Genomic DNA, 26,001 nt, shown 5'->3' with positions numbered 1-26,001 from the left:
TCAGGAAATTTTTATTTTATTTGTTTTTTTTGTTTTCACTGAAGTATAGCAAGGAAGTGGCTACTCCAGGATCTTACAGTGCCTTAACAGCATGCATTGTCAATTCTGGTGAAATTGTAATTAAAAAAGAAAAAAAAAAGCCTCCCAGATCTCTGCCATGTGCACTTTCTGACACAAGCAATTCCAGGAAAGCAGCTAATGATGGACAGGCAGAGAAGCATCAGCTGGAAGTCTGGGTGGGAGGGAGGCAGGTACTGATCTCTGAGACTCTCAACCTTCCGGAAGTATTATAGCTAGGGAGAGAGAGAGAAGCAGAGACTAGCTGTCCTGTGGCATGAGAGGGTGGGAACAGCCCCTTTCTCTCTTTCTCTCTCTCCCCCTCTTCCTTCCTCCCGTCCACTCTCTAAAAAGCAATGGAAGGCAGAAACCAAGATGGCAGCATAGGTAAACAGCTAATATGTTGCTTCGCACAACAATTTCAAAACTACAACTAAAAGCCCTTACTGGTTTAGCTCAGTGGATAGAGCATCAGCCTGTGGACTGAAAGGTTCCAAGTTCAATTCTGGTCAAGGGCATATACATTGATTATGGGCACATCCCCAGGAGAAGTGTGCAGGAGGCAGCTGAATCAATGTCTCTCTCATTGATGTTTCTAACTCTCTATCCCTCTCCCTTCCTCTCTGTAAAAAAAATCAATAAAATATATATATTGTAAAAAAGCTACAACTAAAAGACAAAATGGACATCATCCAAAACCACAGGAAGGCTGGCTGAGTGGAAATTCTATAACTAGAAGGAAAGAGAAAAGCACACTGAGACTCAGAGGAGCTGCAGGAGGCAGAGGTACCGAGATGCACACGTGGAGAGGACTGGCAACTGAGTGCGCAGCTGTCTTTCTCAAGCAGGAGGGAAACAAAAGCTCCTGACTGCACTGAACTCCAGTTCTGGGCGAGACTCTGGGGACCCAGACTCATTTGGGGAGAATCTGGACTGTCTGACAGCGGACAGAACTCAAGGGTGGCTTTCTCTCAGAGATGCTTGCAGAGATTATCACCAGACACCAAAACACAGGAGCCTATTAGGGCAGAGCTGATGGGAAACCAATGTTGTCTTCCTGAGACTCCACCCCTTTCAAGCTGAGCACAGAGACTTTTGCAACTCTTCTCCCATAAGAGTGTCTCCAGCACAGAAGTTCTTCCAGCACAGACACAGCTGATCCTCATAGCCAATTGGCCTGGAGGTCAATTCCTCTCAGTGATACCAACAACAATCAAGGCTTAACTACAAGACTGTGCACACAGCCCACAAAGGGTGCACCAAGAGAGTCCACCTCAGATAACCAGGGAGGCTGAGCTACTGGGCCCTAAAGGACACCAACCACACAAAGCCACTCTATCAATTCAGGGAAGCAGCCAAAATGCAGAGACAAAGAAACAGGTCACAAATGACAGAAATGGAGGAAAGCAAACTAATGAATATAGAGTTCAAAACCACAGTTATAATGTTTTTCAAGAATTGTCTAGAAAAGAACAATAAATTTAGTGAGATCCTCAAGGATATGAAAAAGGACCAACTAGAAATTAAGCATACACTAACTGAAATAAAAAATATAGAGATATAACAGCAGACTAGAGGATCACAAGAATCAAGTCAAATATTTGAAATACAAAGAAGCAAAAAAACAACCAGCAAATCCAAGAAGCTCATAGAGTCCCAAGCAAAATGAACCCCAAAAGACTGACACCAAGGCACAATATAATTAAATTGGCAAATACCAACAACAAAGTAAGAATTTTTTAAAACACTCAACTGGAAAAGCAAAAAGAAAAAAGAATCCAAAAGTATGAAGATAGTGTAAGGAACCTCTTGGACAACTTCAAGTGTACCAACATCAGAATTATGAGGGTGCCAGAAGAAGAGAGAGAGCAAGATACTGAAAACCTATTTGAAAAAATAATGACAGAAATCTTCCCCTACATGGTGAAAGAAATAGACTTACAAGTCCAGGAAGCACAGAGAGTCCCAAACAAGAGAAACCCAAAGAGGCACACACCAAGATACATCATAATTAAAAATGCCAAGGGTTAAATACAAAGAGAGACTCTTAAAAGCATAAAGAGAAAAGCATTTAGTTACCTTCAAGGGAGTGCCCATACAACTATCAGCTGATTTCTCAACAGAAAGTTTGCAGTCCAGAAGGGAGTGGCAATAAATATTCAAAGTGATGAATCACAAGGACCTACAACCAAGATTACTCTACCCAGCAAAGCTCTAATTTAGAATTGAGGGTCATATTTAGAGCTTCGCAAACCAGAAAAAGCTAAAGAAACAAATTATCACTAAACCAGTATTACATGAAATTTTGAAGGGTATTCTTTAAGAAGAGGAAGAAGAAGAAAAGAGGAAGAAGAAGAAGAAGAAGAAGAAGAAGAAGAAGAAGAAGAAGAAGAAGAAGAAGAAGAAGAAGAAGAAGAAGAAGAGGAGGAAGAGGAGGAGGAGGAGGAGGAGGAGGAGGAGGAGGAGGAGGAGGAGGAGGAAGAAGAAGAAGAAGAAGAAGAAGAAGAAGAAGAAGAAGAAGAAGAAGAAGAAGAAGAAGAAGAAGGGGAAGGGGAAGGGGAAGGGGAAGGGGAAGGGGAAGGGGAAGGGGAAAGGGAAGGGGAAGGGGAAGGGGAAGGAGAAGGAGAAGGAGAAGGAGAAGAAGAAAAAGCCAAAACCGGTTTGGCTCAGTGGTAGAGCTTCGGTCTGCAGACTGAAAGGTCCCAGGTTCGATTCCCGTCAGGGGCATGTACGTTGGTTGCGGGCACATCCCTGGTAGGGGGTGTGCAGGAGGCAGTGGTCGATGTTTCTCTCTCATCGACGTTTCTAGCTCTCTCTCTCTCTCTTCCTCTCTGTAAAAAATCAATAAAAATATTAAAAGAAGAAGAAGAAGAAGAAGAAGAAGAAGAAGAAGAAGACAATATATACATATCTATCAACAATTGATCTAAAAATCAAAATAAATGAGCAAGAAATCTAATGAACAAAATAAACTGGTGGATAAAATAGAATCAGAGACATGGAAACGTGGAACAGATTGACAAATCTCAGAGGGAAGGGGAGGCGGGAAGAGATTAACTAAAGTTCTTACCTATGGGCACAAACAGTAGTAGGGTGGTGAAAGCCTGGGGCAGGGTGGGAACTGGGTTGAGGGGACAATGGAGTGGGGGAGATGAGGACATCTGTAATTCTCTCAATAATAGTTGTGTGTGTGTGTGTGTGTGTGTTTAAAGTGGAAAGGGGAGCAGAGAATTCACACCTCCATCCAGGCATATTCTTAGACAGTTTTTAAAGAAGACATCTGAGAGCTGTGAGCTAAGTCTTGATCACCTTAAAACCCTCTGTGGCCCACACACCTAGAAACCCCATCTGGAGTTCTCGACCTTGAGGATGAGCAGAAAGAGAGGAGAGAAGATCTGAGGCAAGCAAAGATTTGGAGATCAGGGGCACGAAACCAGCAAAGGTGACTGAGCTGTTGAAAGGTTAGAACATTCAAAAAGAAGATGAGTTGGTGGCAGAAGGAACCACATACACATGGCACTCATTCTCAGTGGAATCTCTAAGGTTTTGGAAGCCCTTCTTTTAAAGAATCCCAAAGTGGCTTTGCTGGGGTCTCTCAGGTGAATTTGGCAGAGGGAAACAGGAGTACCCCCAAGAAACCAAGGGTCATATGAACTCCTCCTTCTCCCTCATCATTGTATCTAACTTCTATCATTTCCATGTCTTAATATCATCCAGTTTTGTCCCTCTTTCCCTGAATGCATTTTCTCTAATATAGGCAATCATTTCAAACCCTCTGATGCTGGCTTTCCTGCCACTAGTCTCATTCTTCCCTATCCTGTGAACTATTGTCAGTCATCTTTCTACAGTGCAAATTTGATTATACCACATCACCACCTAAAACCCTCCAAGGAAGCACAACACAGTGATGGCAGCTGCCACCCCATTCTCTACCAACTGAGCCAAGATTTGTCCAGTTCTCTGTCAGCTCTGGGTTTCAGAGAGCCCTGGACTCCATATACAGGATCTTGATTAGTCAACCAATCAAGTAAATCTCCTTGGTAAACATTGACTTAGGAAAGGGCACATGAACTTTAGGGATGAGAGAAAGCTGTAGTATGGGAGATTCTGGGAAAGGATCCTAGTTTTTTAAAAAGAGACACAAGGATAGGATTCTGAATCTTCAAAAGGAAACACACACACATAAAAAGAGGTAATTATTTTCTGCCTCTGGATATTGCTGTGTGAGGATGCAGTGTCTGAGGCCACTGCTGCCATTTTGTGATCATGAGAAGAGTAAACATGATGAGGATGGAGTAGGAAACAGGTGGAAATGACACTGAGCATAGTGTGCCTCTCCTATGGGCTTCCAGTTATACGAGTTGATCCATTTTGCTTATTAGTTAAATCTCCACCTGAGTGACAAAAACAAACAAAAAACATCCTGAGTGACTTACCCCTGAATATTGAATAGATTCCAGATTACTCTGCGTGGCATAGAAAGATTTTCATTATCTGTCCCCGTTTACCTCTCCACCCCCATCTCCTCTGCTTCCCCTCTGAGTTCTGGCATATCACACCCTGTCATGCCATGGGGCTCTCCCTTTCTTCACATTCTCTCTCTGGTGAACAACCTTGTCCTTATTGCTCACCTGGCAATGTCTTTCTAAGTCTTCAAGATTACTCTCAAGCACTTCCTTCTCTTCATTACATCTGTTTCCTGACCTCTCCTGGTAGAAGAGACCTCTTCCTTGTGTCTCCCCTTCCCCTTCTTTCCCCTTTGCCCTCACTTTCCTTTTGCTCTACTTCAATTTTAGGGCCTTCCTTACCCCACATTTAGACTTTTACATGATTTCCCTCCCTCCCCAACCCCTTTCTCAAGAAAACTAGCTGCTCCTTGAGAGCAAAAGACCAGTTCCTTGCTTGGTTCTATTGCCCCTGGGGTCACGACAGCACCTGACCATGGTCCCTCAATAAGTTCTGTGGAAGGGGATTTATGTGGAAACCTTGGGTGAAAGCTGAGAGAAGCAGGAACAGTGGTCAGGTGAATCTGAGTGACTGAGATCTGGAATGTTGGTATACAGTGTGAGTGTGTGTGTGAGTGTGTGTGTGTGTGTGTGTGAGTGTGTGTGTGTGTGTGTGTGTGTGTGTGTGTGTACATACACACGCCTTAACTGGTGTCTGGGTTCCTCTGTTGTGGGAATTTATGAAAGAGTATCTGTGTGAACAGGACAGGTGTTAACAAGTGGTGAATGTGGGCTTGTGTGAGTGAAGCCTTCTGTGTAGGGATGTATGAAAGGGAGTTTGTGTGACTGGGAGTGAAATTCTGAAATGTGAAAGGAAGATATAAAACATTTTCAGATTACTCAAAATTTTGGTTAGCCTAATATTTTTTGCTAAATCTGTCTTTGCCATCTATGCAGTCCTACTTTCCAACTCTCTAATAAAATTTTCATTTCCACTCACCCTGCCCAAATTTTTCCACATCCCTTTCAAGTGACCTGAATTTAATGAGATAAATTTCTTGATAATGAGCAGATCATCATATATATATATATGTGTATATGTATGTATGTATGTATGTGTGTATATATATATATATATATATATATATATATATATATATATATATAATTTAACACCAGGGGGATGTATATACAATATATATACATCCTCCTGGTGTTAAATAATTTATTTTTAATTATGACGACTGAATGGAAACAATTTGAAAGCCTCCCAACTATTGCATGATGGAAGAAATGTGGGTGCTTTGTGTTGTTTTTTGTTTTGGAGGAAGATGCTTGATTCCTTCAGAGCCACCAGGGACCAACACAAAATTATGGCCAGAGGTCATCCTAACTGAAGCTGGTTTGAGGCACCTCTCTTCCTTGCAAGGTTCTAGCAACATCCTAGGCATAATTGTTACTGTTCTGGGAGTGGTTCTTTGTTTTTATTGGTAACATAGACCTCATTTTTAAAGATCTTCTTTACCAAGAGAATTCTGAAGATGATAACTTTACCAAGATAAGTCTGAAGACTCTTCAACAAACAATAAGAACAGAAAAGAAATATACCCAACACTCTTTAAACATTTTTTAAAATTGATTTCAGAGAGGAAGGGAGAGGGAGAGAGATAAATAGCAATGATGAGAGAGAATCATTGATCAGCTGCCTCCTGCAAGCCCCCAAATGGGGATTGAGTCTATAACCGGAGCCCCAACACTCTTATTTAATCCCTAAGGCCAACCCATGAAGCCCTGACTTATAAATGAAGAAGCTGAGGTCTAGAGATGTTAAGTGATTTGCACAAAGAGCAAACAATGGAGCTGGGATTGCACCTCCGGCCTGTCTGAGGAGGATTCTTAAGGGACACCGAGGAGAACTGGCCCTGTTTTGTTTTTGTTTCTTTGGCTCTCTCACTGGTCTTGGAAATGCCCACAGACCAGCGCAGGCAAGTTCAGGACCGAGAGGAGACTGCTCAGGGATCTGAAGAGGAGAAAGATGTTTCTTCAGAGGCGAGCCCCCTCAGCCATGACCAGACCCCCAGGGCCGAGCCAGGAAGCCCAGGCACCAGTGCTGACTGAGTGCAGGAAGGACTAGCCCAGCTCTGTTGGGGCTGACCCAGTCAGTCAGGGGCCCAGCCGAAGGTGGGCTGGACTCCTGTGCCCCTTTCCGAGTCTTCCTAAGTGGGGCATAGCCTTTTCCATAAGGTTGCCAAAGGTGAGTGTATACTTCTTCCTAGCATCTTATGAAATTTGGATGTGTTTTCTTTATCAACGATTAAATTATTTTTGTTTTATTTGTTTTAACTTTGGTAAAAGTACACATAACATAAAAGTTATCATCTTAACCATTTTTTAAGTCTATGGTTCAATGGCATTAACTACCTTCCCCTTGTTGTGCAACCGTCCATCTCCAGAACTCTTTTTCATCTTCCCAAACTGTCCATTAAACACTCACCTCCCACCCCCAGCCCATAGCAGCCACCATTCTGCTTTCTATCCTATAAATGTGATTACTCTGGGTACCTCAAACAGGCAGAACGATACAACATCTGTCCTTTTCTTATTGGAGTATTAGCATAACATCCTCACAGTTCATCCACACTATAGCATGTGTTGGCATTTTCTTCCTTTTTAACGCTGAATAATATTCCATTGTATGTAGAGGCCACATTTAGTTTATCCACTCATCCTTTCATGAACTCGGGGGTTGCTTTCACCTTTCAGCTACTGTAAGTAATGCCGCTATGAACATAGTGTACACATATCTCTTTGAGACCACTTTCAATTATTTTAGGTAACTACTCAGAAGAATTGCTGATTGGATCATTGTATTTATTTTTCCATTTCCCTTTAATCTTCACCCAAGGATATGTTCATTGATTAGAAATGAGAGAGAGAGAGAGAGAGAGAGAGAGAGAGAGAGAGAGAGAGAGAGAGAGAGAGAGAAGAGAAGCATTGATCAGCTTCTTCCCATATGAGCCCTACCAAGGGTGTGGGGTGTGTGGGGGGAGGGGAGGAGTACCCAACCCGCAACCCAGGTATGTGCCCTGACCAGGAATTGAACCTGCAGCCTTGTAATGCACAGAACAACACTTCGGCAACCGAGACACGCACCTGAAGAGAACTGGTCCTGTTTGGTTTTGTTTCTGATAGGTAGGCACAGTATCAGTGTATTTTTTATAGAGATGTGTTGCCTAATGAACAAACTGTCCTGTACTTTCTCTTATCGCCTCTCTTCCCTGCCCTTGCCTCACCTAACACACCTTTTTTCCCCTGACCATAAATCCTGAAGGGTTTCGGCTGCCCTGCCCAAGAAGGAAGAGCAGATGTTACCCTTGTCTTCCTCCTTTGGAAAGACCTGGACAGTCCGTTTTCCTCGGGAGGGTGGCTGGTGAGGCATCCTGGTCAGAGCACTAGCATCCGCCTCCAGGACGCCCGTCTCCTGCCCGCCAATCAGTGTGCCTGCGCTATACACTGTCCTATATGTGAAAAGAAGTCTCTCGTGACATGATGTAAGTAGGTGGTATGTTTTCCAGGAGAGGAATATAAAACTCAGCCCAACCTGAATTTCAAAGCATTTATTTCTGTCTGGGTAAAGAGCTAATTGGCCCCAATCAATTTAATAAATAAATTTTTTAAAAGAGCAAATTGAATGAAAAAAATAAACAAACGGATTTAACACACTTAAATTATGCAGAATTACCTTTATTTGGTTGCAACCCTAACTTCATTTTTCTTAAAATTAATACTATTTCACTTTTACATTTATAAAAGCAACACCACTGCACTGCAAAATTGCCCACATGCAATTAGGTACCTGATATATGCATTCTGATTTGTTAACAAGTGAAAGAAAGATTGTGTCATCTCATTAAGAAAATATTTTTTAGAAACCTCATTTCATTTTGATTTTTTAAAAAAGAGTTATAGCAAAGAGCTGTTTCAAAGGCTGACTCTTTGTCCTTTCACAAGCCGTCCTCGAAATCTCCAAACATCCTGGAAATAATGCCAAACAAAAGGAGTTCAGTTTGTCTCTTCACCATAAAAGAAAGCAAATTTCTAGCATCTACAAATGGTTAAATGGAGGGGAGGGGAAACGGGATGTGGAAACCTCCACAATAGTCCTGTCAGATACACCATATTCTGAGGCTCCGATTTACTTGCCAACATCTAACATCATGGTCAACAATCTAAGGCAGGGAGCCCCCCAGCTGTCAGCCCTGTTGCACTGGGCCCCCGTGTTGGTCACCGGTCCGCAGCTGGCTGATTATGACGCTCGGTCTCAGTACACACAGTATACTACCCAACTTCCTGCCTTCAGTTTGGTCATTTTGAGTCCTCTGCTCCTGATTAGGTCATAATCATGCCAATGATGCTATAAGTTACTGGTTTATTTGCTTTTTCTTTGTTCTTCATAAAACAATTCAGACTTTTAAATTTATTTCTTATTTCTTTTTTATTTTTGGGCAACCAGCAAGGTATAGAGAGAACGATTTTGGAATTCAACCTGATTCTGAAGTCTAGCTTTTGTCACGTAACAGGCCCACCTCTTGGACGATTTTCTCATTAGGAGCATGCAGCTCTAATGACTGCTGCATTAGATTTTGGTGAAGAAAATAAGAAAAAGAGTATGAAAATGCTCTTGTTTGTACCTTAAAAGAACTATAGAGCTAAATTTTGTATTGCTATTGTAAGTAAAATTGATAAACTGTAACTTTGAAGGTAACTAAAATAAATACAGGGGGTAATGCATTTAGTGTAATAATGACAAACCTCACACCGAGACCGGTTTGGCTCAATGGATAGAGCATCGGCTTGGGGACTGAAGGGTCCCGGATTTGATTCCGGTCAAGGACATGTACCTTGGTTGTGGGCACATCCCCAGTAGGGGGTGTGCAAGAGGCAGCTGATTGATGACTCTCTCTCATCAATGTTTCTAACTCTCTATCTCTCTCCCTTCGTCTTTGTACAAAATCAATAAAATATATTAAAAAAAATAATAATGACAAACCTCAAACTGAATGTATACTTTTTCCCTGCCTTAAAATTCAGGGTGTTGGACGGAAACCACAACTGTGTTGATAAACTACATTGCCTTTGTAAGCCATTTTACATATTGGACAAAGGGAGAAAGATGATATTTTCTAGAATCTGCAAATGTGAGATCAGAGCATTTTCAGAGATGGGGTACATTCATAGATTCTACGGGGAGAAAGGAGTAAAGGGCAAAATAAGATTCTTGAGCTGGGGAGGTGTTCAGAAAATGATTCCCGTTCAGTGCTCTTCACAGAACTGGAAAGCTCCATCTGTGCGAGGGTCCTGTCGCCCCAGAGGAAATGCATTCATTTATGACTACCTAATGTAAATTTAAAAACTGATCAGCTTCTTGGCTCCCAGGCTAAGGTATACATAGTCTACAAAGCAAATATGTCTATTGCCTTGACTGATAATTTTTCTATTGATCCTCATCAGCACTGAATGTTCCCTAATTAAAAGCAAATAATTTACAAGTGATGTGTATGAATGAGGAAAGCATATGAAGTATCTCACAGCTCTTATTGATAAGCGTTAGCGATCTATCTCTGTGCATGCAAACAAACACTTGCCTAAGAATTGCTTCCTGGGAGTCTTATTGGATTTCCAAATGTATAAATTTCTATTCTCTACAAATAAAGGAGGACTATGATTGCTAGTCCAAACCTTTAACTTTCCTTATGTTCATTCCGGAGGTAGTCTGTCATCCTTCATTTCCTGACCTCGAATATGTTTCCTATTTTCTATCCTGTCTGACTGTCCTGGACCAAGGTAGCCTGCCTTCGCCAGGACAGCCCGAGTTCACAGAGACGCCAGCGCGCCCTCAGCTCCCGCACCGGGAAGCCGTGCAAACTGAGATCCACGGGCATTCTCCGTGGGTCTCAGCCACGTCCCTGCAGCGAGCTCCCACCACAAGCACTTCCACCCTCACGTTAAATCAACGAGGAGGATTCGTAAGCACCTGAAGAAAAGACAAAAACCGAGACCTTTCCCTTGTCATTTCATGCACTTACCTTCAGGGAGACACCATCTTTCACTCCGTACAGCTTTTCTGCTAACGACACAATTTCGTTCTCAATGTTTTCTTGACTGGTGCCCTTCACATCGATGTAGTGGCAGTTGGCACTGGCAAAATGGCAGGAAATTGCCTGGGCAAAGTGAACCAATTAATATTAACGGGTAAAATCACATCAACACCAGCAACCAAGCAACGTTTCTTTTAGAAAGTCGGTTATTTCACTCAGCATTTGATTTCTAGATTGAAAGCTCTTCCATGGTGCCTTAAATCCGTCTCCTTGTGGCTCAGTAGTTTTTCCTTCTCTCAGCTAAAGGCTGCTTGAGAAATTGCAAGAGATTTTTTTTAACTAGCTGTGGTATTTATTTTCAAAAGGCATTTATAGGGCAGGGAATATAATTCCATTAAGTCAGAGGTCTTAAGTAGTTGAAAAAAATATTGAAAAGATGCTAAATCAGCATATTAAACTCCTCATGTTTTGTACTGTGGTCTCTACCCCGCTTGGCAGGGCTGAGGTCTATGCTAGGAAACCGCCTGATCCGGTGAAGAATCTCCCACTGCAGCCACTCAGATTCAAATTGTTGGCACTGTGCTCATTATGGATTTTTTTTTGCAGTGATTTTGAAATATTGTAACAAATATTGTTTAACTGGATTCTTTAGTTTTTTTAGTCGCTGCCCCTTAAATTCTGCCCCTGAAGAGAGTGCCTTCTCACCTCACCCTCATCCTGGCCCCGCTGAGCCCGGTGGAAATATGAATGAATGCAAGGTGAGACCTGGCAACGAACTCTCTGCTTCAGGGAGACAACTGGGGTTGTCATAACAACCGAACAGCCTCACTGAGCCCAGAGAAGCCCCCAATAGTTAGTATGACAGTCATGTTATCAGGGGGGACAGGTGAGTCCACACCACAGTTCTGCCAGATGTGCTGAATTTTAGAGAAATGAGAAATTGCGAATTTATGAGAAATTTGTCAAGTTTTAATGTAAGCAATGAAATCATTAAGTTTAGAATCTCGAAATCCTGGCTGGTTTGGCTCACTGGATAGAGCTTCGGCCTGCAGACTAAAGGGTCCCAAGTTCAATTCCTGTCAAGAGCACATGTCTCGCCGAAGCCAGTTTGGCTCAGCGGTAGAGCATCGGTCTGTGGACTGAAAGGTCCCAGGTTCGATTCTGGTCAAGGGCATGTATGTTGGTTGCAGGCACATCCTCGGTAGGGGTTGTGCAAGAGGCAGCTGGTCGATGTTTCTCTCTCATCAACGTTTCTAGCTCTCTATCTCTCTCCCTTCCTCTCTGTAAAATATCAATAAAATATATTTTAAAAAATGTTTAAAAAAAAAAAAAAAAAAGAGCACATGTCTGGGTTGCAGGCTCAATCCCCAGCCAATCAATGATTCTCTCTCTCATTGATGTTTCTCTCTCTCCCTCTCCCTTCCTCTTTGAAATCAATAAAAAATATATTTTTTTAAAAAAATTCTCTAACACTGAGGGGTGAAAACAATGACTGCTTGCTAAATCTAATTTCTGGACAGCCAATTCAGAAACTATTTTTTGAATATGATCAATATTTTTTTCAATAGCAATGATACTATAAACTTTTCTGTTATAAGGTTTCTATGAGCTATATACCACATTCAAAACTTTATTATTTTAGTATGTAGCAATGGTTTTTGCCTCCAAAGCACAGGCTGTCAGCTCCCAAGAAAGCTCTGGCTCTGAAGCAAATCATGAATGGGATCCTGAGGTCTCCTGGCTTCTTACTGATCTGAGCAAAAAAAGCATGAAATGTATTTCCTGGCAATTAAATTGGACTAAAGGTTAGTTTAGTTAAAAGTCACAAATCTTTTTTATTGTTGTTGTTGTTAATCCTCACTCAAGGATATTTTTTCCAGTGATTTTTTCTTTTTTTTTTGAGAGAGAGAGAGTGAAGGGGAGGAAGGGATGAGAGGACAGAGAGAGCTAGAGAGATGGAGAGACACACACACGTCATTGTTGTTGAGAGAGACACATGGATTGATTGCCTCCCACACATGCCAGGGATCAAACTTGCAACCCAAGTATCTGACCTTGACTGGGAATGGAACCTGTGATCCTCTGGTGCACAGGTCAATGCTCTAACTACTGAGATACCGGCTATAGCAAAAGTGTCAAATCTTTTAAATTTCAATAATCTTGGCATTTTTGTGTTTGAGCATTCATCTTTGAAAAGTGCTGTTATATTAATGCATACCTTCCGGAATCCTTGAGTTCTGTTCTGACCAGATCCATGGATGAGCAAAGGATGGAAGAAAACGGTGTCTCCCTTCTCCATCACAAGGTGAACCCGGGCATTGTTTTCATCATAGTCCTGGATCCCGTGGAACATGATGTTAACTCCCCCCTAGCACACAAAAGAGAGCCAAGTCTGTATTTGAGGACGCCAGTAATTACAAACTTTATAGATCATCAGGTAAAGCAAAGGTACTTTAAGTTCTTCCAAGAGGAGATTCTTTTAAAAAATGTAACTATACAAAAGCTTGTCTGATGTCTGGCTTTTAAAAGTCACCTGTTGATATTAAAATCACAGATTTTTTTTTAACAAATAAAAACTTTGGAATTTCTTCCTACCCTTTGTTACTGAATAATAAATGAAGCTCTAGGTCAGCTTTGCATTTTCCGGTTAATGCAGAACTTTCCAGCCCGAACCCATGATCATTCTTTCTCAGCATGGTAGTCTCCTCACCTGGAACTTCACATAAATCATTCTCCTGTGATTCAAGAGTATCCCTGAGAAACTATTCTCCAAAACTAGGGGGGGGGAATGTTCAATTTTCTGAGCTCATGTCTCGTCCAGAGTAAAAGAAAGAAGAATCACAAATTATAACACTGTTTGTTTATAACTGCTTCCAAAGTTAGCTATTGCTTTAGGGAAAGGCTATGTCTTTATTAAAAACTACAGTGAGAAGTGATTTAAAGCTTACAAGCCTTTATGAGGGGGTGGGGGCTGCTGTCCCGGGGTAGAGGCAGTATCCCATCTCCCCTCCTAAGCCTGAACTCTGTTAGGACTTTGGTCCAGTGCACTTCTCTCCTGGCCATGGGGAATATGCCCCAAGCTAAGCCAAACTGACCCCCCCATTTCGGCCACTCAGATTCAAATCTGAGCAGAGGATGGAAGAGACCAGACACAGTCAGGGTTCAACTGCCCACATCAAGTGCCCCAACCCATTCTTCCCACCGAGCTATAATACATCAGGCCTAGCCAGCCTTCCAGGGACTGAGCAAGACCTGCGGCTCTCCAAAAGCACTCCCTTTTGTCTGCACCAAACCTTCCCTAAACCTCACCTTAATTGACAAATCTCACAATTTCAGATTTTATGTCAAAATCCAGTCTCTCTCTCTCTCTCTCTTTTTTTTTTTTTACTTAGCACTATTCATCAGCACACCAAGTCTCACTAAGACAGAAGTCTTTAGCCCTAACCGGTTTGGCTCAGTGAATAGAGCGTCAGTCTGCGGACTGAAATGCCCCAGGTTCGATTCCGGTCAAGGGCATGTACCTTGGTTGCAAGCACATCCTCAGTAGGAATTATGCAGGAGGCAGCTGATTGATGTTTCTCTCTCATCGATATTTCTAACTCTCTATCCCTCTCCCTTCCTCTCTGTAAAAAATCAGTAAAACATATTTTTTAAAAAAAGACAGAAGTCTTTAAAGCTATATTCCCTTTACTTCCTACAGGACCACATTCATTCTTTCTGCCTTAATAACAGGTGCTCTTCCCATTCTGACCATCATTATGGGGCTGCAAGATGTACTGCCTTACACCTAAAGCACAAAGTCTCCACTCTGGTTTCCCCGCCTCTGGACTCCTACATCTTCAATACATCCTGTGCCACACCCAAGATAATTGGTCTTGAAGAACCAGATTGGTCTCATCACTTCTTCAGCATTAACAGCTGAATCAGCCGTGGGACAGCCACGCAGTGGAATACTGCTCCATCCTCCCAGAGCTTCTGCCGCTCTCTCCGGCGGGAAGATGAGCCCGCCCTCTTTTCACTCCAGGAGCCATCAATCACTGTGTAACAATTACTTGGCACCTTCTGGCTGTGCAATGTGTATGTCTTACCTTTGCATGCATCTGGCTGTGCAATGTGTATGTCTTACCTTTGCAAATTAGGCTCTATAATCTCCTATCCCACCAAAGTTCCCTGTGTTGATTGGCTTTCAAACCCTTGTTGAAAGTTCAAAAATGAGTACTTTATCTAACATCCTTGAATTTTCCCTGATGAGGATTCCAAATCCTAGACCAATGTTCGGCTGTGAAAGGAAATGCCATCCCATGGGTACGGCTCTTTATGTAGACGGATGGGAAATCAAAACAACGGAAGAGTCTGAGCAAGACTCCGCTGTAAGCAGACCCACCTCCCACTGGGGATAATCGTGCGGCTTCAGGGTGCCTTTGTGTGTGCCGGGGAGCACCACCAGGCAGCCGTTGTTCCGGTCAATGTGCTCCATGGCCGTCCAAGCACAGACGATGCTGTTGCTGGGCCTGAAGGGGAAGTAGTGCAGGTCCTGGTGCAGGGGGTGGCGGGATGTCTTCTTGCCTGAAAGAGAAGCTGCTGTTAAAAGACGCTCAGAATCCTTCTCTTTCGCCTGAAAAAAACAGAATGACCAGTCCCCGCAAAAGCCAATCAAATAAAACAATGCTCTAGATTCTAGAAAATCTGCCTCAGGTGATAAGCACTAAATTGGAATATCAAATCAACACAGGGACTCCGGATCCTCTATTTTTTTCTGGGTTTCGGGTAGCCGAGTACTCACACTTTTTCTAGCAAGTCATACATATGTCATCATCTCTATTGTGCTTTATTCCTTTCTGACTCTAGGTTAGGCACAGGGCCTAGTGTTAAAAAACAAAGTTTAATTAATTACATAGAAGAGAGTGGTCAACTTTGAGGTCTCCTGATAGTCTGCAAAATTTTTTAAATTACCTAATAAATAAAAAAGCCCCTAAGAGGTTTCCTCACCAAGCTAGAAGCATTTGGTATATAATCACTGTGCAGAGTCAGAGATGCCACGACCACATTTACATTTACATTTCGCCCTGGTTTTGCTCTCTGATTCTGACTCCCAGGCCCCCTGATCTCTCCAGGCTCTTGCAACTATCTTTATGAGAACCAAGATGACAAACAGTCATCCAGGGAGAGAGACTTGGTGATGTTGAGCTACAGGCCTGCCACATAAGCCTCTCCTGGCTCTCGAGGAAGAAAAAGTGGAAAAGATGAAAAGAACTCTGATGGCAAATTTACTACCGCTGGTATAGCAACATTTCTCCGCGTGGCCCTACCGCCATCTGCATAAGATTATCAGGGGACGGTAAATAAAATGCAGATTCCTGAGTACTACCATCCAAATTAGTTTCTCAGGAAGTAGGGTTTCAGAAGCTATATTTTAGAAAGCAAAATAAATTTTAAGAACAACTGTAGTATATGATTTATAAAAATAGTTTAAATTTTGTTAATGACAATAATAAAGGCAGAATTCACACTATCACAGGTGAGGATGGTTAATAAAGCTTAGAGATGTTGAATAATAGGAGCTTATGTGATATAAACTGTTGTTTAACTTGAATTTTTAAGAACCTTGTCATCTGAAAATCCAGCAGTAATAACCCTAGTTAATATATGAAATCACTATTACGTATACTAACTGTTGTTATGATGTAAGCTATTTTGAATTAAAGTACTGTAAAACACAGAATTCAAGTGGGTAAATTTAAATTGGCTGTATTGAATGACTTCCGCATTGAGCAGCATTCAATGCAGCAGACAGGAGGAGCTGTGCCAAATGGAAGGCTTTGGTAGGCGGATGGTGGAGGAGAAGGAAGTTACTAGACCAGAGGACTGTTCAGGCAGTCCCTTTAGGGGAGGGGCGGGGGACCGGTGGGCAGATGACCTCATTAGTGCTGACCGGGAAAACCCAGACTGACTGGTTAAGATTTCATTCCTGGGAGGAACTGAAATGCAACGTGGTTGGGTATTAAGGCTCAGCGTGCTGAGTGGGCGAGCACAAGGGATTGCATTTTAGGCCTGATGTCGCTCTTTTAACAGTACACATGCTCACTTATGCAAAGTGTAGCACTTATTACAGACATGGCTATAGTGAGAACATCAACCTGATGTATTTAATAAAACATGCTTTCCTTCCCCTGAACAAATAAGAGGCCTTTACCAGAGTCGGGAGGTTTGTTTATCAGCATGGTATGCATGGCCATGATGTTGGGTCCAGTGAAGCACTCCACATATTTCAGAATCTAAAGGAAAGGTGGGGGAGGGGGAGAGTTCATGAGAAATCAGATGCACAAGCAAGTGGCACAAAGTACAAATATCTTTATGAGAACCAAGATGACAAACAGTTTAAAAAAGCCAGTCTCACAACATTGCCAACAAAGCCTGAAAAAGTGAGACCTGGAAAGAATTGGAAATTTCTAACACTCTGAATTAATAGGCTTTTCAGAGCCTATTGGAAACTTAACCACTTTTTCTACAAGAGAGATAGAAGTTTCTATGAGAGACCGACTGGGAAGGACAGGTATTCCCTTCTTTCAATCAGAGCTGACGACAGCTGCCCAGTGAGAAGCTAGCTTCCTCCTCCTCCATGGAGACTGCTCATGGGGAGGGACCATGACAGGACCCAACCCACACGCAGCTGTCATGAGGAGCCCGAAGGAAGGGGAACAGCAGCTCAGAGGACCCGCACAGTCAGTGTGACCGTTCACTCGGCTCTTTACTGAGGTCTGTGAGCCAGGCAGAGGGACAGGAAACGGGACACCCCACAGAGTTTACATCACAGTCTGGTGGGAAGAAGGGTGTTGAAGAATAAGCCGCAATGAGAGCATGTGACAGGGCGGGCTGAATTGGTCACAGGCTCCAGCAGCTGGGGTGTTGCCTCCAGCACCTATCCCCCTGGGGAAGTGTGAAGTACAGAAAGGACTCAACATTGAATGCCTACTACTTGTCAGGGCTTTATGAAATCAGCCCAATTAAGTCTCAGAGTAATCCCTGAAAATTAATGTCCCTTTAAAACAAATATTCCCCATGAATAAGTCTGAGGCCGATAAATTGCCCAAGCTGGCAGAGTCAACTACATGAAAAAGTTGATATTCAAACTCCAATTCTGACTCCAAAAAATGAAGCACATTTTACTGCTTTCTCGCTATTTGGTATCTTGGGTATAAGCAATCTATATATAAAAAAGCCTATACAACCTTTATAACAGAACAACTGGTCGCTATGGCATACACTGCCCACCAGGGGGAAGACGCTCAATGCAGGAGCTGCCCCCAGCCACAGGCCCCATCACCAGTGGGGCTTGTGGGCCAACTTCCTGGTTCCTATTCCCAGCGGCAGGCCCCAATCACCCAGTCAGGGCCAAGCCCCTGGGCTGGGCTGGGGAACCAGGGGTGGGTGGCGGTGGATGCGGCCCTTTCCCAGGGGGGCCGAGGGCTAATTCCCGCCTCATGGCCAGTGGCCAAGCTCCTGGGTCCCTTCCCCTGTCCCTCCCCACTGACTGCCCACCACAATGGCCCCTCCCCTTGGCCCAGCAGGCCCTGATCAAGATTGGGGCCTGCCAGCCAGCCTCCCAGTCACCCCCCTGGCTGGCAGGTCCCGATTATGCCCCATCAGGGCCGGGCCTGAGCTGGGGGCTTGGGAACTGGGGGTGGGTGGTGGAGAACACAGGCAGCAAGGGAAGGAGGTGAGGAGGCAGGAAGGTGGGGAACCTGATCGTTCATGATCGCCAGCCAGGCCTAGTCACCTGTGCACAAATTTTGTACTCATTTGGAATTATTTTGAGTATGAGGAATAAGCCTGAGGAGTCAGGCCTGATAGTTGCTTTTTATAAAGCCTGTCATTTTTGTTTATTTTTCACTTAGGTCAGTATTTCCTAAACCTCAATCATTCAAAAGCCATCTCATCATTTTTGCCATACTTTCCAATATAGTTAGCTAACGATTCTTTAACTCGTTTTAACTTAGCCTTATCCTGATTAATAATATCCTTGAGATCATGGGTTAGATGTGCTGGTTAGTTTTCAATACACATTAAACTAGATAGCTATTAAAATATTGCATAACTTCTAAACATTATTGCATGAACCACCAGAGACATGGTTCATACTTTAGAAATGTAGGAAACCTGAAAATCCCGATAATTCATGTACCACACGTGGCCTCCAATCTCGAGCTTCTCATCCCTGAACCACCCACAGAGCTACCACGTCCATCACATAACATGAGGTTGAGATGAGTGGATGGTCCAGAAGGACCACTTCCCCTCAGCCACCAATGCCTAGGGCTGGACCCCACAGACCTGTACGGTCTTTCTTTATGAGTCAAATTCTCTAACAGCCCTTGGGTTATAATTTCTAATAAGTATTGTACTATATGTAATGTCTCCTTTAAAACCATTCTAAATGGGTGGTTCATGAACTGTGGTACACGTGTGCAGTGGAATAAGGCACAGTAGTTTTAAAAATGTAAGTAGATCCAGAGATACTAATGGAAAGATATCTAAGATCTCCCAGAAATGGAAAAAACAGGGTGACAACCAGTATGTTCCCATGGTACAAGGTGGGGGCATATACACAAAATAATTCCAGATGAGTACATAAAAGCTGAGCAGTGAAGAAGGCTATGGGTGGGAGACTTTACTTTTCACTTTATGCCCCTCTGGACTACCTGGATATTTTCATAAGCATGAATTGCTCTTAAAGAATAATAATTATTTTAAAAACTAAATTTAAAATCAAACTCACAGTTCAGCTGACCAGACTCATAAAACAAAACCAAACAAAAAAGAAATGGCTTTACACTGAATAGCTTCAGCAATTTCACCCTTTGATACGCTTGTACCAAGTGTAAGAAAGACTCTCTCTTTAACACAGAATTCCTTCCCTTCTCAACCAAAGGTAATTAACAAACTCTACAGTGCGGTTTCTCAATCAGGGCATTACTGACAGCTGGGACTGAATAATCATTTGCCTCGGGGAGGGGGTTGTTTTGTGCATAGGATCCTGGAGCCCCATTAGCATCATCCTGGGTTCTACACCTTAGAAGCCAGCAGCACACCATCCCTCCTTGTCCATGTGTGACGGCCAAGCATGTCTCCAGACATTGCAAATACCCTCATCTCTCATGGAGAACCACTGTTCTAGGACCACAGCAGAAAGGAGCTAAGTGAAGTAAAAAGAACAGATTTCGGAGGCAAGCATGCAAATGGGCTGTTAGCTCAGAGGAAAAAATATTCAAGGTCTTGAACCTCAGGGAGAGTGCAGTATCTGAAGAGTTCCTCATCTTCCTGGAAATCTTGGGCCTTGGTAATCACTCTTTCACTTGGAGCAAGGTCTGTCTTCGCAATGGTCACATCTTTCATTAACATCAATCCAGCTGGTTTTACCTCTTGTCTGCAGAGTCTTTCAAACTCATTCCTAGAAAATTAAGTTGGCAAATAATGTCCTCACTGCTGGCTCCAAGCACCTGCCTGACCTTGTTCTGGGAAAAATCCACAGCGTGGGTGGGGGCATTGCCTCTGCACTAAGTTGGCCTCCAGCCCCAGGTTGAATGATTCTGAAGCAAAGGAGGAGAAAATGGCCAGAAGTCCCTGCCTCCTAACTGTGAGGCTGGAATTCACTACCAGAATTCACATACTCCTTAGCTTAGAAGCCCATCTGAGGACATCCATGTGACTTGGTTACACCTGAAGAACAGCAAACACCTCTGTAGCACTAGCAGCACTTCAGGCCCTGTTCCAAGTCCTCTCTCAATATGTTTACCTTAACAACAACTCTAGGTCATAAGTACATAACTATCCCCATTTTACAGATGTGGGAACAGAGACTATGGGAACGGTGAGCAAATGCCCAGGACACACAACGTTACCTGGTAAGGCTAATATTAAAGCCAGCCAGTCTGGCTCCAGAGCCCAGTTTCCTAAGGAGCCAAATCACCAAACGAGCACAAGCTAATCTTATTACATTCCCATCACATGCATAAAACATACACTTCTGTAAAATAACAAATAGTTACCATACCTAAAGCGTTCGATATCAGCATCAGAAACCAAATTTTTAATGACAAGAAACCCATTTTCTTCATAAAATTTTCTCTGTTCTAGGCTTAGAACATTATTATCCAGAGTATACCTAAAGGAGAAAAATGCATCTTAAATAATCACAAATCACAACCTAACAATATGTATCAAGAACCCAAGAAATGCTGATACCCTTCCATCCAGCATTTCTATTTCCAAGACTTTAAGGAAGTAATATGAAAAAAAAAAAAAAAAAAAAGCTTTAAGTCCAAAGCATTAACTACTGTCACAAAGAAATGAAAGAATTAATGAATTATATCTCCATTCAATGGGATATGACTCAGGCATTAAAAATAGCAGCATAAAATAGCAGGGACAATGCTTATTATAATAAAATATTATTATAATTTATAAAGCTACTATTTATTAAAAAGTACAAAAATAATTTTAACAGTGACTACACCTTTATGTAATGAAATTGTATTTTTTTTTTAAGAGTTAAAATTTTTTTGATATATTTTATTGATTTTTTACAGAGAGGAAGGGAGAGGGATAGAGAGTTAGAAACGTGGATGAGAGAGAATCATCGACCAGCTGCCTCCTGCACACCCCCTACTGGGGATGTGCCCACAACCAATGTACATGCCTGTGACCGGAACCTGGGACCTTTCAGTCCGCAGACCGACGCTCTATCCACTGAGCCAAACTGGTTTTGACATGTATATGATTTTTAAGATTCTATTTCTCTGACTTTAAATTTTGTTTTGTAATGAAAAGATTGGAAATACATACACACACACACACACACACACACACACACACATATATATTCAGAAAGGAGAAAAAAATATCAAAAAGAGCACAATCTGGTTATATATATTATATTTAATCTTCACCCAAGGAGTGAGGATACTTTTTCCGATTGATTGTTAGAAAGAATGGAAGGGAGGAGGAAGTGTAGGAGAGAGAAACATTGATTGGTTGCCTCCCACATGAGTCCCAACCGGGGGACTTGGGGAGGGATGGGACCTGCAACTCAGGTACTTGTCCTGGATGGGGAATCAAACCCGAGACCCTCCAGTGTGCAGGCCTATGCTCTGACCACTGAGCAACTGTGGCCAGGGCAGATTTTATATTTTTAATTGTCTAGTGCATGGATTCTCCAAAGAAATCAAATAAAAAAAATGCACATATGACCCAAACCGATTTGGCTCAGTGGATAGAGTGTCGTCCTGCGTACTGAAAGGTCCCAGGTTCCATTCCAGTCAAGGGCATGTACCTTGACTCTGGGCAAATCCCCAGTAGGGGGTGTGCAAGAGGCAGCTGATCGATGATTCTCTCTCATCAATGTTTCTAACTCTCTATCGCCCTTCCTCTCTGTAAAAAATCAATAAAATATATATATATTTTTAAAAATGCACATATGTGTACAGCATACACACACACTCAAATCACCCAGTCCATTCCTCTAGTTGGAATTGTGGCTTTGTGAGAATACTCCTGGAGATCAGATTTTTTTTCTTTAAAGGTAACTTGAGATAAACTAAAGATGTTAGCTGATGTATCCTATGAGCATATGACAGGTGAATTTAAATACGATATAGCATGCCTGAATTTTAAACACCAGATTGTGCCTTTTCTGATATTTTTTTCCTTTCTGAATTTTAAAATACAAATATAGAAAATTAAAGTCAGGATCCTCACAAATTTCCACAAGTGTTCTAATTAGAACAAGTCCTGGAAATGGAGGCTTTGCAGAATGAATTGTTACCAGGCAACAGGATATATTGGGTTTTATGTCCTAGTTACCACTAGAAGAGCCTTTATATGCATTGTATGGTTAAAAATTAAAATTAGATCTACTTACTGGAATTGAGGATGGAAACTGGCAGAAGAAACAGCTCCTGCAGTGGGGTGAGCTATCTAGGATGCGAATTAAGGCAAATAAAAATGTAGGCGTCAGACTTTTCTAGAAACGAGTTTCTAGAAAAACTGGATTGGCTCTCACATGGGAAGACTGATCCCAAACAGATATCAAGCAAACTGTTTATGCAGAGAACCTCTGACTGTTACATACTGCTGCTTCCTCTCTTCATTTCACTCCCACCCACTGAGGAGGGAGCCGGAAGCTGAGATCAGTCCTGCCACTCAGAGCAGGAAACCTCGGCCTGAAGGGCTCAGCAGCTGGTCCAAGGTCACCCAACAGAAAGTGGCTGAGCCAAGACTTGACCCACAACCTTTCCTTCATAGCTTCCATCTATTTTATTCCACATGACTATTCCTTCCACTAAACTGAGTGAATAAAAATTAAAGGGTCAATTCTAGAAGGAGAAACACGTGCTAGTCAAAAGAGGTATTTAATTTACTTGGAGTCCAGGCCAAAGTATTAGAAACAATTTGGCTGGTCAATTAAAAAACCTATAAAATAAACAATGATTCCAAGAAAAGTATAATCCACGCAGTCAAATATAATTTTAAAGGACTAGTAATTTGTTCTAATTTTTTTTCTCCAGTAACTATAGATTGTTGATTTAGCATCTATTGTTGCTTTTCTTCATTTTAAAAAATCATATCTTTAGTTTAAAGAGTTATTTTCAGAATGCCCCTTCTCGTAAACATGTTATTTTTAAATGACATCTTATATAACTGGAACAATGTTATAGTCCAAAAGAAAGACAGGTCAGGAGTCAGAATTACTAGCTACTGTTTTTCATGTGGCAGAGTTCATGACCTTTGTCAACTATTCTCAGGGAAAACAAACAAACAAACAAACATGATTGCCAGGACAGTTCAAAGGTCAACATTCCAGTGCCAAAAAAAAAAAAAAAAAAAGGAATTAATGTGAAAACACTGAGTTCTGACCTTGACGCAATTATAGCAAGAAACAGCAAGATCAGGATATCAAATTTCAAAGTAGTTACAGAGTGGAGAGGAACCTCAATTGATTATATCTAGTCTCAACACAGCAGTGATTCTCTCAGTTGAGCATGTGTCAGAAACGGCAAGGATTTTGATTCCCTAGGTCTGAGATGAGCTTGAAAATCTACACTTCTAACCAGCTTCCATGGAGTGTTGATGTCCCAGGACCACACGCTGTCAAACACTGCGTTAGTTAAACGACCTTGGTCCAGAGTTTTCATGTCGCCCAGCTTCAACTTTCTCACCTGGAAAACGAGATTATGTAATACCCTGCTTCCCTTCACCCGGCTATGGACGCGATAGTAAATGCAAAGGGGCTCGGATGCATCGCCGCTTGGCACTCAGCTGGAAAGCAAGAATGAAAGTAAAAGAAACAGCTGGTCCAGTCATGAGGTTTCAGGATCCCGTGTCCAGGCGGTCTTAGGGAGCAGCCCCAGGCAGAGTTTTACAGGGAGCTTCCGAAAGTGCGCCCCGAAAGAGAACGCTTCATCTGAGCAGCAGGTACAGCTCTAAAACGGGGTTTGATTTGCGTGCGGTATGCTGTAGGACAGCTTTCCGGACCCAACCCTGCTGCGCCCCATTCCCTCCCGGGTTCCTCCCGAAGCCGAGTCCAGAGGCCAAGTCCTTCCTGGGGGCAGTGAGAGCGCCTGGCCTGGGGGTCCAGCCCGGAGCTCGGCGGGAAGAGCTGAGGGCGCGACCGACAGGCAGCTCCCTCCCCAGCGCGGAGGGCAGGGGTCCCCGCGGAGGCCCTGCCGCCCGCCTCCTCCAGCCGCTGTGCGCCGGCCCCGGGCGCTGCGCGGGGACGTGTGGTGTCCGGGCGCCGCGGAGGTCCACCCAGAGAACCCCCCCAGGTGGCCAGCAGGGGACCGCGGCCACGCGCGGGAGGCCGGAGGGACGCCCCGTCGCCCCCGGCAGCGGGCACGGCGCCTGGGGGTGCGCCCTTCCCCGGCCCCTCGCGCCGGAAGGGCAGTGCCCATCTCACGGACCGGGCGCGGAGGGAGGGGGAGAACCTCCGCGGCGGATCTGCGATCGCCCTGAGGCCCCCACCCTCCCAGCCCGCGCCCCGCGCAGCCCAAAGGATACGACGGCCCCGGCCGAGGGGCAGCCGAGGTGGCCCAGCACGACGCGCAGGCGGGAGGCGGCGCGGGCCCCGTCCATGGCGGCAGAGGGAAGGACGGCGGCCGGGCGCGCCGCTACTTGGTCCTGCGAGCGGCCCCGCCCCTGCCCCGCCCCGCCATGAGGGGCGTGGCCTGTGCGGGCCCCGCCTCCTCCGCTTGGAGGGCTACGGGACCAAGGTCACCCAGTAAGAAAGTGAACCGCAACGTGACCCACATTCTTAACTGCGTAGTTTCGGATATGTTGTTCCACGTGACTGCTCCTTCCACTAAGCTGCTGAAAGAATAAAAATGTGTATGTTCAGCTCTACAAGTAACATGCTGTTAAGAACGCATTTAATTTTTTTTTTTTGGGGGGGGGGTCCAGTCCCAAATGTTAGAACCTGGTCCTTAAAAAGGAAGAGCATGAAATAAATGACACACTGAAATGTCTGATCCACACAGTCTAGTATAATTTTAAATTTCCTAAAGAACTAGAATTTTTTGCCCTGGGTGGTTTGGCTCAGTGGATAGAGCGTCCACTGAAGGTTTGATTCTGGTCAAGGGCATATACCTTAGTTGCAGGCACATTCCCAGTGGGGAGTGTGCAGGAGGCAGCTGATTGATGTTTCTAACTCTCTTATCCTTCTCCCTTATTTTCTGTAAAAAAAAATCAATAAAATATATATTTTTAAAAAGAACTAGAATTTTTTTTTTTTCAATTCTGATTTGGGGATAAGTACATATACACTGGTGAAACTCATCCAGACCATCAAGGCCATGAACATCCATGTGAGAGGAGATCTCTCAAATTTTCCTCACATGCTTTATCATCATTTTTGTGCTTATGGTAATAGATACAATCTACTCTCAGCAAATTTTCAGCACTAGACTGCATTGTAGATATCTAGAACTATTCATCTTGCATAACTGAAACTTTGTACCCTTGGATTAACACCTCTCCATTTTCCCCTCCCAACGGCCCCTGGCAAACACCACTTCACTCTTTGCTTCAATGAGTTTGACTCTTAGATTCCACAGATAACTAGTATGTGTCCTTTTGTGACTAGTTTTTCTCACTTAGCATAAAGTCCTCAAGATCCATCCATGTTGAGGCAATTGCAGGATTTCCCCCTTTATTTATTTTTTTAATTCTTTATTGTTTAAAGTATTACATACGTTTCCTTTTCCCCCCCCATTGATCTCTCCCGGCTATTCCTCCCCCCCCCCCCCAGCACATGCCCTCACCCCGTTACTATCTGTGTCCATGGGTCATGCTTATATGCATGCATACAAGTCCTTTGGTTGCTCTCTTACCTCTCGCCCCTATTATTACTA

The 26,001-nt window shown here is 43.3% G+C and overlaps 1 protein-coding gene across 1 annotated transcript; it reads right to left on the bottom strand.

Annotated features, from left to right (window-relative positions):
- Window positions 1-8,230: 8,230 nt before the first annotated feature.
- Window positions 8,231-24,956, bottom strand: PHYH (phytanoyl-CoA 2-hydroxylase). Its single transcript, XM_084876304.1, has 9 exons — window positions 24,653-24,956; window positions 22,518-22,573; window positions 20,652-20,762; window positions 19,880-20,048; window positions 16,794-16,875; window positions 14,985-15,166; window positions 12,819-12,968; window positions 10,589-10,723; window positions 8,231-8,537 (listed from the first exon to the last, which is right to left on the bottom strand). Exons 1-9 carry the CDS (start codon window positions 24,725-24,727, stop codon window positions 8,484-8,486), a joined length of 1,014 nt encoding a protein of 337 aa, XP_084732430.1. The 5' UTR covers window positions 24,728-24,956; the 3' UTR covers window positions 8,231-8,483.
- Between the last annotated feature and the right edge of the window lie 1,045 nt (window positions 24,957-26,001).

Source organism: Pipistrellus hanaki (genome assembly GCF_964339955.1).
Source record: "Pipistrellus hanaki genome assembly, chromosome: 1".
NCBI classification, from domain to species: domain Eukaryota; kingdom Metazoa; phylum Chordata; class Mammalia; order Chiroptera; family Vespertilionidae; genus Pipistrellus; species Pipistrellus hanaki.
Note: the sequence above shows the minus strand (reverse complement) of the source record. Positions and strands in the feature narration are given on the sequence as shown.